We start from the raw sequence: 15,493 nt of genomic DNA on the forward strand, positions 1-15,493 counted from the left end.
CTGCTGTTTGTACATTTCCCGTGTTACAGATTTTGTTTTAGCATTTCTCTTTCTCTCCGTCATTGCAGGCACTTCAAACTCACCCTGTAGCTGACATCTTCCAAGACGGCCGACGTGCCCACAGCAGGCTCTGCCTGCCACAGCGTCTCCTTAATGCTACAGCCATAGACGAACACATTCTTCTTCTGGGAGTGGCCGTGGAAGTCACAGAAGACCTAGGGGGGCCAAACAAAGGGAGACGTCAATCTAGACAGGAGCTATTGATTTCTTAAAAAGTTTAAAAGGTCAACTTTCTCAGGTCGATGATGTTTGTTCAGCAGAACCAGTTCTATGCGGATCCTTGGTGACTTTGGGAAGAGTTGTATTGGTAAAGTCCTCAGGGACAAAGTTATATTGGAAGAAATGTAGATTTGAATGGGAGATGAGGAAATGTGTTTGTAGCAGGAGAGAGATGGGGTTCAAATTAGAGCGACGGCACAGCGTGAGGACATCCAGGGTTCAATTCCTGGTCAGAGCACTCAGGAGAAGTATCCATCTGCTTCTCCACCCCTCCTTCTCCCCCTTCTCTCTCTCTCCTCCCTTCCTGCAGTCAGTGGCTCTGTTGGTCCGATCATCAGCCTCAGGCACTGAGGATAGCTCAGCTGATTTGAGCATCGGCCCCAGATGGGGTTTGCCTGGCGGATCCCAGTCAGGACACATGTAGGACTCTGTCTCTCTGTCTCCCCTACTCTCACTTAAAAATAATTAGAAGTAAAAATATCCATTTTATTTTTTAAATTGGGGTTTTAAATAATTTAAAAAGTCAATAGGAAATATCCATTTAAAGTTTCTAGAATATGTACTCATATTAATAAAGTCAGACAAATCTTGTGTTATGTTTTGCCCTTGTTGATTCAACACTCATAAAATCCCTTCCGACACACATTGCTCAGGTGTGTGATGACGTGTATTAGCAAAGTCTTGCCATTTCTTTGGTTTGCAAGCTCTTTTCTCCTGAGTCAGAGGGTACTCTCGTCCTCCAGGGCCATACTTACCTTTGATCCTACTCATGAGATTTGGGGGCCACCTGGGGTAGTTGTGATAGATCTAAAAATAACAACCAAAAACGGTAGCCTCTTTCCAGGCCTTTGCCCCAGGTGAGTTATATAGACTGTTGAAGCAGAGAGAGACTAGTCTCCTCACACAGAACGTCACTGACAAGGGAAGAGGCTCCAGAGAGAGACTAGTCTCCTCACACAGAACGTCACTGACAACGGAAGCGGCTCCAAGGACTTGGGCTTCAAAACTGCCGTTTTCATGGAGGCACAATCGCATGCCCCTGATCCGAGTTCCAGATCTCAGTCTTTGCAAATCAACTGCTAACTTTCATGTGAGAAACTTTGCTACTGTTGTTTCAATTCAGAAACCTACACAGATGATTTTTTGTCTGATTCTCCGCGATGCCAGACCCTGTGATGACAGGAAATCAGATATCCCTGCGTGGCTGCCATCCGAGTTCTTTGGTTCCCAAACAATAAATTGAGTTGTAAATTAAGGAATCTAATCTCACTTTCTTTCTGTAACCACCTGAATGAATTAAAAATCTAACTGATTTCAGTCTTTGTTACTGCCAAGACGACCAGCTGTGATGGCCACTTGGGCTCCTACGACACCTGCTGAGTTGATACTTCATTAAGATCAACCACAGATACCTGCTTAGTTCGTTGTGATGTCATGGCATGACCTGGATTACCATGTCCCCTTTCTCATTGTCCAGTGCTCCTCCCGAGAACAGGGCCAAACGAATTGCCAAATCCCGTCTTTTTTTACATCAATTCGAAAAAGAGAGGTGACCCAGTTTTTAAATAGGCCAAAAGCTTGAATGGATATTTCACAAGAGAGAAGGTCCAAATGGCTACCAAACAAATGACGATGTACCAACTTCATTAACAGCAAGGACACAGAGTGTGAACATGGCAGTGAGATGCCCTCAACTTCATTAACAGCAAGGGACAGAGTGTGAACACCGCAGTGAGATGCCCTCAACTTCATTAACAGCAAGGACGCAGAGTGTGAACACCGCAGTGAGATGCCCTCAACTTCATTAACAGCAAGGACGCAGAGTGTGAACACCGCAGTGAGATGCCCTCAACTTCATTAACAGCAAGGACACAGAGTGTGAACACCGCAGTGAGATGCCCTCAACTTCATTAACGGCAAAGACACAGAGTGTGAACACCGCAGTGAGATGCCCTCAACTTCATTAACGGCAAGGACACAGAGTGTGAACACCGCAGTGAGATGCCCTCAACTTCATTAACGGCAAGGACGCAGAGTGTGAACACCGCAGTGAGATGCCCTCAACTTCATTAACGGCAAGGACGCAGAGTGTGAACACCACAGTGAGATGCCCTCAACTTCATTAACGGCAAGGACGCAGAGTGTGAACACCGCAGTGAGATGCCCTCAACTTCATTAACGGCAAGGACGCAGAGTGTGAACACCGCAGTGAGATGCCCTCAACTTCATTAACGGCAAGGACGCAGAGTGTGAACACCGCAGTGAGATGCCCTCAACTTCATTAACAGCGAGGACGCAGAGTGTGAACACCGCAGTGAGATGCCCTCAACTTCATTAACAGCGAGGACTCAGAGTGTGAACACGGCAGTGAGATGTACTCAATTTCATTAACAGCAAGGATGCAGAGTGTAAACACCGCAGTGAGATGTACCAACTTCATTAACAGCAAGGACGCAGAGTGTGAACACCGCAGTGAGATGCCCTCAACTTCATTAACAGCAAGGACGCAGAGTGTGAACACCGCAGTGAGATGTACCAACTTCATTAACAGCAAGGACGCAGAGTGTGAACACCGCAGTGAGATGCCCTCAACTTCATTAACAGCGAGGACGCAGAGTGTGAACACCGCAGTGAGATGCCCTCAACTTCATTAACAGCAAGGACGCAGAGTGTGAACACCGCAGTGAGATGCCCTCAACTTCATTAACGGCAAGGACACAGAGTGTGAACACCGCAGTGAGATGCCCTCAACTTCATTAACGGCAAGGACGCAGAGTGTAAACACCGCAGTGAGATGCCCTCAACTTCATTAACAGCGAGGACTCAGAGTGTGAACACCGCAGTGAGATGTACCAACTTCATTAACATCAAGGACGCAGAGTGTGAACACCACAGTGAGATGTACTCAATTTCATTAACAGCAAGGATGCAGAGTGTAAACACCGCAGTGAGATGCCCTCAACTTCATTAACAGCAAGGACGCAGAGTGTGAACACCGCAGTGAGATGCCCTCAACTTCATTAACAGCAAGGACGCAGAGTGTGAACACCGCAGTGAGATGCCCTCAACTTCATTAACGGCAAGGATGCAGAGTGTAAACACCGCAGTGAGATGCCCCTGCATCTAACGGACTGATGAGACCGTGGGGATAGACAACACCGAATGTTGACCAGGACACGGAGCAAGTGGAACTCGAGCCCAGCTTCTGAGACTATCAATTGATACCAGTACTTTGGAGAACAATTTGGGAGTGCCTTCTAAAGCGGACTAGATGCATATTCTAGAACCCTCCCAACAGCAATGTGTATATTGGGTCCCAGAAGATATCAAGAAAGTAAATAGAAGCACTATTTTTATTAGCCTAAAACTAATAAAGCTGTCTGACGTTGAGAATGAAAGAACAGGCCAGAGCCCTGGCTGGATAGCTCGGTTGGTTAGAGCAATGTCCCAAAGTGCAGAGGTTGCCGGTTCGATCCCCGGTGAGAGCACATACAAGAATAGATTGATGTTCCTGTCTCTCTCTTTCTCTCACTCTCTCTCTCTCTCTCTCTCCCTTCCTCTGTCTAAAATCGATAAAATATAAAGAAAGAAGGAAGGGAGGGAGGGAGGGAGGGGCCAGATAGGAAAGAGTACATTTCTATGATTTCTGCTCTAGGGTGTTCAAAAAACAGGCAAAATGAATATGGCGACAGAAATGAGGGTAGCATTTATGGTTGGGAGCTTAGCATTGTCCAGCATCTCTGGGCTGCTGGTACTGTTCTTTTTTTTCATTTGGTTGGTGATTACATGGTGTGCTCATTTTGCAATAATTTAACGAGCTGTGTACTTGTGGTCTGGATGTTTGAAATGAACATACACTACAACACATTGGTACGTTTCAGAGCCATAGAAATCCTGATATTTTCATGAGGTACTTCCTCCCATTTGCTCGTTTGTCTCTCCAAGTGTAGCCTTTGTGTATTAAGTGAAGGACAAAGGGGAGGTGACTGAAGGTGTTTGTCAAATTCACTGATTATCCAGAATTGAGGACAAGTGAGAGCACGGTAAACCAGTGAGAGTGGAAATGAGAAGTGGCAAAAAAAAAACCCACAACAAATCAGCAGAAAGAGAAACACTTCATTGGAATAAATATAACGTCCTACAATTAGGTTCAAAGAGTGGCCCAGGTAAAGGATAGAGACATTCAGCTAAGAAGTACATTTTGAATGACAGATCTGAAGGTTTTAGATGGCAATTTGTTCAGAATGAATCAGTGGCCAGAGACGTCAAAAATTAATCTTAATTGATCCTGTCATATATCGCTTCTGGAGAAGCAGTGTGGCCAAATATTAAGGAAAAATCAGCTCAATGCACCTTATACTGGTCCCTTTATATCTAATCTAGTGTTTTCCATTTATAAGTGTGGCATTTTAGAATGAACTAAGGCAAAAGCCAAGAGCAATAAGAAAGTTTGGACAAAAAAAGCAGAACTAATAACACTGGAAGTTTTATTCCAGAAAGAAAGAAGGCTCAAGGGGTCTTGACAGTGTTCCCTCCCATTTCAAAATTCTGCCATCTTGAACACAAATAAATGTATTTGCTATCATTTCAAAGAGCAGAGGAAGACAAAACAAGGAGAAGGATAATATGGACATAGATTCTAGCTCCATATTAAATTCAATAGTTGTTGAGTAGCTAGCTGTTACTGGCGAGAAAGAACTTTCTATGGTTATCATCATCTTGCAACACTGGGTCACACTTTAAAATCCTTTCGTTTCGGGAAATATTTCGGCAGAAGCCAGAGGGATTGCTATCAGGGAGGCTGGCTGAGAAGTCAGACACAGATGAGGGCCTAGCCTACGTTCTGGTGTATGATCCAGTCCTGTACCTCTGTGATTAAACAGGAAGCTGTTCACAGCAGCACGGAGCCCACGACACCCTCGGTACATGTATGGAGTGGAGTCATCAAAACCCGTGTAAAAGGAAAATACAAGGACACATGAGTAGATGGTGTGCTCAGGCAAAACAGGAGAAGATGAAGACGAACTCTTTGATGGCAAATCGGAGCTGGTAAGACATGTTGCTTTGTTGAGGGACTAACATAAGTGGGAAGAATTCAGTGGCGTCAGGACTGACTTCTGGAATCCAAGTTGTTGCGGATGGAAACATTGGCTTGATCAGAAACACTGGAGCGGGTAGGTTTTTGGACAGACCAGATAACTGAGACAAGGGTTTAAAGGATTAAGGCACTGCTTTTCAACCTTTTTATACTGGGGGACCAGTGAAAACAGGAGCATAATTTTGGGCAGAAATCACCCTGAGCATCATTGAATTTGACTAAGATCATTGGGTCTGTAATTTTCATACAACATCAGGGTGGTTAACTCTTTCACAGACAAGCACCAGCCCAGGGACCAGCAGTTACAAAATCCTAGACTAAAGTCCTCAAAATTGTTCTCTGTTTACTCCCCCTTCTCTTAATTATCAGTGCTAAAGAACTACTATTATATTTGAATTTTAAAATTACATTGTAAATGCTTTGTGAGCCAGAAAGCATTTTTTGAGTCTATTTTCTCTTCAGTAAAAGAAAATAATTTTATTTGTGAATTATTTATTTATTTATTTATTTTGAGAGAAAGAGAGAGAGAGAGAGGGACAGGCAGACAGGAGGATGGGGGAGAGATGAGAAGCATCAGCTCATAGTTTGCGGCACCTTAGTTGCTCAATGATTGCTTTCTCCTATGTGCCTTGACTGGGGGGCTCCAGCTGAGCCAGTGAACCCTTGCTCAAGCCAATGACCTTTGGGCTCAAGCTAGTGACCACAGGGTCAAATCTATGATGTCATGCACAAGCCGGAGACCCCGTGCCTAAGCTAGTGAGCCCATGCTCAAGCCAACAACCTCAGGATTTTGAACCTGGGTCCTCAGCATCCCAGACCAATGCTCTATCCATTGTGCCACTACCTGGTCAGGCTGTGATATTACTAATTCATAGTTTCAGGTCAAAATCTTAGGAAAAATAAGTCTCCCCAGCTTCTCAAGATCCCTGAGCTGTGGAGCTGAAATGTTACGTAGACTTGGGAGGAGGGGGTTGGTCCAATGACAAGTGAAACCACACGGAAGACAAATAATGAAAGCGTGGGAACAGTGAAGAAGAATCCCTTGCTTTGTAAATTGTGGGGTAATTAAGCTAACGCACAGAGAAAAGCAGGAAACAGAACAGACAGCCACAGAAACAGAAGAAGAAGAGAGGGAAGGACCCGTGTGGGATTTAGGTACTTCCTGTGTTCTGTAAGACCCCCCAGACTTCCTTTCTTCAAACCCTGTATCTTATCGGAGCAGGTTTCCCTTGTCTCTAACAAATCCCTCCCTGAGGCCACTGCTTCTCCATCCTGTCTACATATTCGAATCTCCTGAGGAGATTTTTAAAAATATCAGTGCCTGGAGCCCACCTCCAGAGATCCTGACTTAATTGGTCTGCATTAATACTAGGACTATGGGAGTTTTGAAAAGTTTTCCAAGTGGTTCTAACATACAGCCAGGGTTGAGATCACTGGGCTGATCTGGAGTCTAGATCGGTGGGTCTCGCATGCTATCAAACCTCAGAGTAAGCGGAAGGATTTGTTAAAGCTCAGACTGTGAGCGACTCCCCAGAATTTTGCGGTTCAAGTAAGTCTGGGGTGGGCCCAGGCACTCGAACTTGTAACAATTCCAGTGATACCGATGCCCCTGTTCCCAGGACCACACTCTGAAAGTCTCCAGTCTATAAGAACCAATAAAATACTTGTTTGAGGATTAATCCTCTACCATCATGAATTCTTTTTATTCAGAAATAAAATTAAATGGGGTGATACCAGTCCAGAGTAACACATACCATATTTTCCCATGTATAAAATGCACATTTTTTTGAAAAATTTGGGGTCTAAAAACTGGGTGCGTCTTATATAGCTGTTGTAGATCTTTTTACTCGCATTTCCCGCTTTTTTGCATTTGTTTTTGAGCTCATTGTTGAAGACAGTCATTCGTCATCAGACACAGATGAGGACAAGCTAATGGATGGGAGTTTTGACAGTGATGAGGAGTTGTATGAATTTTATGATGAATAAAACTTGAGTTCAATAACTTGATGTAATACATTTTTTTCAAATTCCGGGCCCCAACATTAAGGTGCGTCTTATACATGGGAGCGACTTATACCCGGGGAAATACGGTAGGTTTCAAATGCATATCTCCATAGCATATTAACAATAGTTAGTATTCACTGCTCTGGGTGCTCATCTCCCAGGTCAGAACACTTTTTGTCACTGTATATGTGGCCCCCTGGACCTCCCTCTACCCTGTCCTCCCTTCCTCTGGTAACCACTTCGCCTTTACACTTTTGTCTATATCTTTGAGTCTTAGTATTATATCCTGCCTTCATGTGAAATCATATGGCTCTTAGCTTCTTCTGATTTATTTATTTTGCTTAGCATAGTATTTTCAAGGTCTATCCAAGCTGTCACAAATGTCAGTATGTCACCATTTCTGCCATCGCGAATTTCCCACCAACCTTCCTCGCTTACCCCTCAGTGTCTCTGTGTGAATTGAACACCTACCATTTACATGATAAGTGTGCAAACAAATTGTGCCGTGGCAGCAGCTTTCCCAGAGAGCCAGAAGCTATGCCTACATGGCGACAGGAGCTCCTGCCATACCGAACTCCAACAGAAAGGGGAGTTGTGTTTATTTTTTCTGATCCTTACAGACTCCGGAAGCAGAGGCAAAGGACACGCTATCGAGCTAGTCACCCACAGGAAGGACAGGTGCTTGGCCCTGACGGGTCCAGTGGCCTCTGAAGTTTCAAAACAAAGGACATAGAGACATAGTTCTCTTTGTTGCTTAAATGGCATCCTTCAAAATAAATGCCTGTTAATTATAAGTACTACTTGTCCCTCGACATTGGAGGAGGCAGTGACAAGACTAACCACCATGTTATTTCAGTTGAGAAAACTTTGTCTTTCCTACTGGACGATGGAACACATTTCTTTTCCATAAAATTCTGTGCCAGGTTGATAGAAGATGAGATCCATGCTGGTGCTCCAATATCCCCATGGTCTCATGTTGCTCGTTCATGAATTGGTTCAACCAATCCTTCTTCTGTCCCTGCCACACGGCAGGGAAAATTAAAATTGGAATATAAGGTAACATAGCTGATACTCCAATAACATATAACAGTGTATATTCTAATACCATATAACAACGGCAACAATACTTGATTGAAGACTTAATAGCAATAGCAACAATAGTTATGTTATTGAAGATTTATGATATTTCAGACTCTGCACTAAAAACTTAACATAGATACATAGATGGAGTGGGTACTACACATATCTTCATTTTGTAGCTGAGAAAACTGCATTTCAAATCAAATAAATCACTTGCCCGGGCTCGCCCAACATTGCATTGCTATTAAGTATGTGAGTGAATATTTGAATCCCAGTTTGCTCAAACCCAGGATCCATGTTTTCAAACATTTGTTGTTTCTATACTGCATCTTCCAGGAGCTGTTTGGTTAGGATTGATCCTTCCGGGCAAGAAATGGTTTTGCAGTGAGAGGAGAGTGGGGGTGGAGCTAAGTCCAAGGTTCTCTGGGAACTACATAAGAGGATGTTGCCCGATCTAAGAGCATCACTCACGCTGCCCTCCGAATGAATGACAACCTGAAGATGCGTGATGCCGTGGGCATGGAATACCCGGGGGTTATTCTAAGATGAGTGCTGCTGAGTGACAGTTACCCAAGTGCACGGAAAAGGAGAAAGAAATGGCTCTGGATGTGAGGAGCTGCCGTCCTTCAAAGTGAGACAACAAAATGAAAGGGACAGGAATCTGACACAGGGACGTGCAGAGGTGGGCGCTGGGCAGGTCTTTGACACACGGGCATGTTTGGACATTTTCCTGCAGGTGGGGAAGGAGCCACTCAACTGTTCAAGCAAGGAGAAGCAAGGTTGGCTGGCACGGGGTGTTAAGCATGGGTTGCAAGCCCTGACCAGGCGGTGGTGCCATGGACAGAGTGTCGATCTGGGATACTGAGGACCCAGGTTTGAAACCCCAAGGTAGCTGGCTTGAGTGTGGGATCATAGACATGACCCCATGGTCACTGGCTTGAGTCCAAAGTCGCTGACTTGAGCCCAAGGTCACTGGCTTGAGCAAGGGGTCACTGGCTCGGCTGGAGCTCCTCCCATCATCCCCTCCCCCTGGCAAGGCACATATGAGAAAGCAATCAATGAACTAAGGAACCACAACAAAGAATTGATGTTTCTCATCTCTCTCCCTTTCTGTCTGTCATTGTCTCTGTCTCTGTCTCTCTCTCTCTCGCTACAATAAGAAAAAGAAAAGAATTTCAGAGACACAGACAGGCACAGATAGCACAGGCCTTGTCTAAGGCAGCTGATGTATGTATAAAAAGACAGGGCATTTGGAGAGGGAGTAAGGAAGTAAAATCTCTAAGAGCGAAGACTAAACAGACTTGGGGTCAGGGAGGACGAGGAGAACTATCCCACCTGATTTCCAGGTTGAATGAATAGACAATATGATTGTGCTTTTCCCCGAGGCAAGGAGCACAGGAAGAGATGCAGATTTAAAAGTTTCCTTTCAGATTTGTTTCCTTTGAGACTTGGAGTGGTTAGATTTGCACTCGTTCACCCTGGGCTGCGCTGAATCCCTCGTCTGTTTCTTCACCGGGAAGTGTATTGGTCGTGGACTGGGCTGCAATTTTGAAATCAGGCTCTTACGCATCTCCTTTGCACCTCTTCCAGTGAATTCTTGTCGGAGCCAAAGTCAAGGTCAATTTAATTCATGCAAACGTGAGTTCCATCCAGTCTCGCTCAGCAAAGAGGCTGTGCCCGGCCACATTACTATGCTCCTCACATGCCTTCCCCATCTCTCCATCTCTCCTCTCTGCTCCTCACTCTGGTTCCTCTGTAAGCTAATTGGGCCCCTTGTTCAAGAGGTTGCCCACCTCTGTCTGAAACTCACCTCCCGGGCCGTGCCCCTCCCCACAGCTCGCCCATTCCTGACCCTGTTTACCGCGCGACTCTCCGGTTCTAAGCGGCCGTGTTCTCATTCCTGACATCTGGGTCTGGTTCCCACTTCTCGGCTGTGGGGTCGCTGCATTATTTATTCCACTGCCGCAGGAAAATAAAAGGGCGAGGCTGGGGCCTTGGAGAGGCGAGTGCTGGGGAGTGTGCTGGAAACCCAAGGCAGCCGAGCTTCCAATGAAGCTAGCCAAGGCCCCCAAAAGGCCTGGGGCTTCCAGCTGGAGCTCAGGGTGGAGCAGCCGGCATTCAGCTGAGCTCCCGAGCAAAGCGAATGTTTCTATGAAGGGAACGGTATTAGCAGCATGTTCAATTATCCTCCAAGGGCCCCGTTCACAAGACGGCATTCCCTGTCCCTCCGTGGGCAGCAGGGCACGCTCCTTATTGAGTGCTTCATCAGAGTGATCAGCAACCTCCAGGCACGGCTGAGGTCGACCACAGGGGCAGGTGCGGAGTTGACTCCTGTAACTACCCGAAAGGGGAATCTGTGCTGTTCCCTTTCCTAAAGTGACCGGCCACTTACTTAAATTGGGCCCTCATCGGCCAAAGCTCCAACACGAGCTTAGAGGAGCAGCCTTTACTTACAAACACATGTTGGCCCCCTCCCAGGGCTGTTGTGGCGTGACAGTCTTCACATTCAACCCAGTAGGAGACACCGATAACCGGTTCTGAGACTGCCCACCGTGAGAACCTTTGTCATATGACAAAATGCAGGAGGCGATTTGCTGCCACGTGGGGGTTCTGTGTTAAGATGCCATTCTTTCCAAAATAATTCAATTGCATTGAAAGTACCCATGTAAATTAATGCAGAAACATACAGTCTCACACATGGTTTTGTTTTGTACATCGCCCCCTTCTGGTGAGTAATAATTGTAGTTTGCTAAATACAGTGTGTCCGTAAAGTCATGGTGCACTTTTGACCAGTCACAGGAAAAGCAACAAAAGATGATAGAAATGTGAAATCTGCACCAAATAAAAGGAAAACTCTCCTAGTTTCATACCTATTCAGTGCAGTTCGATGTGGGCTCACACACAGATTTTTTAGGGCTCCTTAGGTATTTGAATGCCTAATATTTGAATGCCTAATGTATTTGAATGCCTGATACAAGCTAGTCACACTGCTAAGATTCTACAGATACTATACTCAATATATAGACACTCTTTTTTTTCTTTTTTTGAGAGAGAGACAGGGACAGAACCATCAAGCTGCTCCTGTATGTGCCTGACTGGGGAATCGGACCTGGCAATCTTCACGCTCCAGCCAAACCAGCTATCCAGCCAGGGCTTTATACAGATGCTCCTAAAAGGAGGCTGTTACCCAAACTTGCAGGTGAGGATCGCCTTCTTGATAAAGGTGATTCAGGAACTGACCTATGGCTGCCTATTAAAAGTCAGAGTGTTTTATTTCAAACTCTGATCAGTCTGGCTCCAAAGGCTTTCCAAAACAGGATATTTATGTACATTGGATTGACCAATGGTGAAGAACTGTCCGTCAACAGCGAAATGAAGAGCAAACGACTAGACTGACTCCGCCACCTCATTCTGGCTGATTTCTGCTATCCTGGGCCAGCCTATGCAGTGATTGTCTCAGCAGGTTCCTTACGAGTTAAAACTGTTCTTCTTCCCTGGTTCCAGGTGTTGAAGAGACGGAGGCAGAGGCCTGGATGCCCCTTTGGACACAACCCCTGGGGCCAATTAAACTGGGTGGGTATCACGCAGTGGCAGGTACCAGGACACTCAAGGAGAAGCAATCTATCCATTTGTGCGACACCCTCCATTAGGGCAGATCGGGACCCGTGTCTTCACCTGAAGGTAAGGTCCACGCTGGTCTCCTGGATCTCTGACAAGTTCCCAAGTTGTCTGGATGAACCCAGGGGCCGGGGTTGTGAGTATAGACCCGCCACCATGCCTCCGCCGCCTACCTAGGAAGGAGGCTTCCTCGGCCCCCTGATTTGCATCCCTCTGTTCAAGGGCTGCTGGTGGTCTTGGCCCCCTAGACTGGACATGCTTGGCTTTTGGCAGCCCCACTTTCTGCGAGTAGAACTTTCAACTATACGTCCAATGCCATTGGCCATGATCCCTGTAGGCTGGCTACACCGGCTAGGTCAGGGCTTCTCAGCCTGAGTCCTCCTGTGTGCTGAGAAGATGAAGCCCAGGTGTCCCTGTGTCATTTAAAGCATCGGGTTTTGCTTGTTTGTCTTTTTAAAGAGACAGAGAGGAAGGGAGAGGGAGGGAGAAATATCAGTTTCCTGTCTCACTTATTTGTGCATCCATTGGTTGATTCTTGCATGTTCCCTGACTGGGAATCAAACTTACAACCTTGGCCTGTTGGGATGATGCCTTAATCAAGTAAGCTACCTGACCAGGCCTTGATGCACCTGCTTTGATGTGTGGCCCTTCCTCACAGAGAGCAGCCTTACAACCAGACTAGTCCACGTGGCCCCATCTCTGCACATTTCTTGCCGTTTTGCCCATATCCACTAGCTGCGGGAGGAGGCACCTTCATAAGGGTTCAAGACTGTGACGGGGAACCTTTTATAAAAACCGCCCACTTTTGCAGTGCTGGTCAACCTGGTCCCTCCCGCCCACTAGTGGGCATTCCAGCTTTCATGGTGGGGGTAGCAGAACAACCAAACGGCACCACTCAGTTGGCCCACCATGAAAGCTGGAATGCCCACTAGTGGGCGGGAGGGACCAGGTTGACCAGCACTGCAAAAGTGGGTGGTTTTTATAAAAAGGTTCGCCATCACAGGTTTAAGAGAAACACTGATTAAGGCACCTACTCTCCTGTTTTCCTTTTTTAATATAATTTTTATTTATTGCTTTTAGCAAGAGAGGAAGGGAGAGAGAGCGAGAGAGAGACAGGAACATCAATCTCCTCCTGTGTGTGCCCTGACCAGGGATTGAACCGGCCACCTCTGTGCTTCAGGATAATGCTCTAACGAACAGAGACATTCTGTTTTACTCTTTACTTTACCTCCTCACTTCATTCAATTCCACAAAAATATAAAAGAGAAAAGAAAAGAAAATGTGCTCAGACATTTTGAAAAAACCTGGCTGGCCTGTGACACGGAAGACCCTGGTTTCCAGCCCCCACGAGGCGCAGAAGGCGCGTCAGCAATACACGCGAGGGAGGAAACTTTCACTTTGCTTCTCAACATACGCTTATTCTAGAAACTTTAGCAATTCACATAAAAACGTAGTATTTTTACCTGTAAAAATACATAGAAAATACAGTTTCTGATGTATGAGAGAAGTGTTGCTTAATCTTTAAGCTGACTGCATGGGAATCATTTTAAATAAAAAGAATACAGAATTGAACTAAGTTTTGTTTTCTTTTTTCACCCAGAACCTTCACAGGTATCCTGTCTCCCTCCTCCGAATATGAGCGCAGATTTTTTTGCTCTAGATCATCCTCAAATACAAAAAAAGAGGGAAGTTCTAGAATCAGTACCTTAGCGTGAGTGAAAGAAAATAAACAAAATTAACATTATTTTTGAGAAATAAAGTGCAGATAAAGTAAATAATGAGTATGAACACCTTCAGACCTAGGAGACAAGGTTTTAGGAAGGGACCCAGCATCCGTTTTTGGCCTCTCTGTCCGTGCCTCACTTAAAAGAAGCTGATTAACTAAAATGATATGCCAGAAGGACTCATAAGTAGACCAGGAAAATCATTTAAGGAGCTAAAAATGCGTTCCATTTGGCCCCAGAGAATGATAAAACCGAAATATGCCCACCCTGTCCCTGGGCGGAAGGTGGCCGTGTTCCGGAGGTTGTCAGCGAAAATCAACGGGCTGTTCAGAGGCTCTGAGGCCCCGCCCACATACGCACTCCCACGCTAAAGGCTAAAAGGACAGGGAATGCACACCTGTCCCTCATGCTGAAGACCCGATTCTTCACTGTGGCACAGGGGCCAGCTCAGCTGCAACACTGCAGCTCAGCCAGGCTCCAGGCCCGGCCTCCTGGCGCTGAGAGCTCCCTGCACTCCCCCAGGCTCGGTAGGCTGCCCTCTGGGCCACACACACACACACACACACACACACACACACATACACACACAGCTGAGAGCTCCCCTGCACTCCCCCAGGCTCCGCAGGCTGCCCTCTGGGCCACAGACACACACACACACACACACACACACACACACACAGCTGAGAGCTCCCTGCACTCCCCCAGGCTCCGCAGGCTGTTCTCTGGGCCACACACACACACACACACACACCCCGGCCCCACCCTGCTGTGAGCTCGCATTCAGCTACCTATTCAATGTACCCCGCCAGCTACTCCTTGAGCCTGCCTGCTTCTCTGGGCTTCTTGGCTTGAGATTTCTTTCTCTGGCTGGAACCAAGCAGATGTTATTCTACTGGCTTTCTAGTATGTTCTGGCAAAGATACCTTCTTTGGCTTGAATTGCATGCCTCCACGAGGTCACCCCTGATTTGGAGCACCCCACTTTGTCTCCTCCTAGCTGCATCTTTGCAAAGCTCACTGACTCATTTTTAATGTTTTATTGAATTTATTGGGGTGACATTGGTTAACTTTTTTTTAATGTTTCAAAGCCCATTGACTTTGCTTTCGTTTATTTCTCTTTAATTTTCTGCATTTAGGTAAGAACACATCCTTGGTAAAGAGCACAGGTATTGGGTGCACACATCAATGAGTTTTGGTGTAACTGATTCTTCCATCAAAATGTAGAACATTTCCATTAACCTAGGAATTTCCCTTCCGGAGCCTATTATTTAATCCCTTTCAGAAGCAAGCACTGTTCTGAATTCCTGTCTTCCTGGATTTGTTGATCTTGAACTTGACACAAAGAGGAATGCAGAGTTTGGACTCTGGAGGGTCTAGCCCGTTTCACTCAACATGTTTCTGGAATTCATCCACGTTGCCGAGTATTTCAGTACTGTGCTGTTTGTTGGTGGTGTCATTTTTGACTGTTGAATAGCATTCCAATGTACAAATATATCAATGTTTACTATGTTTCTGGGCCTCTGGACCCAACATTTGAATGGGTGGGTGGAGTGGTGGATGGATGGGGGGATGGGGAATGGGAGGGTGGGAGATGGGCAGGTGGGTGGATATATGGGCAGGTGGGAAGTTGGGCAAGTGGGTATGTGGGTGGATGGGCAGGCAGGTGGGTAGATAGATGGATGGATGGGTGG

At 46.1% G+C, this 15,493-nt stretch overlaps 1 protein-coding gene across 4 annotated transcripts in view; it reads right to left on the minus strand.

Annotated features, from left to right (window-relative positions):
* The window catches only part of AGBL1 (AGBL carboxypeptidase 1), an 822,308-nt gene that overhangs the window by 441,767 nt on the left and 365,048 nt on the right, over positions 1–15,493 (minus strand). For all 4 annotated transcript variants that reach the window (XM_066355294.1, XM_066355295.1, XM_066355296.1 and 1 more), the window contains one exon: positions 84–215. In XM_066355294.1, coding sequence (XP_066211391.1) covers positions 84–215 — 132 coding nt within the window. The remainder of the gene's footprint in view (positions 1–83; positions 216–15,493) is intronic.

The sequence above is a fragment of the Saccopteryx leptura genome, chromosome 13 (assembly GCF_036850995.1).
Source record: "Saccopteryx leptura isolate mSacLep1 chromosome 13, mSacLep1_pri_phased_curated, whole genome shotgun sequence".
Lineage (NCBI taxonomy): Eukaryota > Metazoa > Chordata > Mammalia > Chiroptera > Emballonuridae > Saccopteryx > Saccopteryx leptura.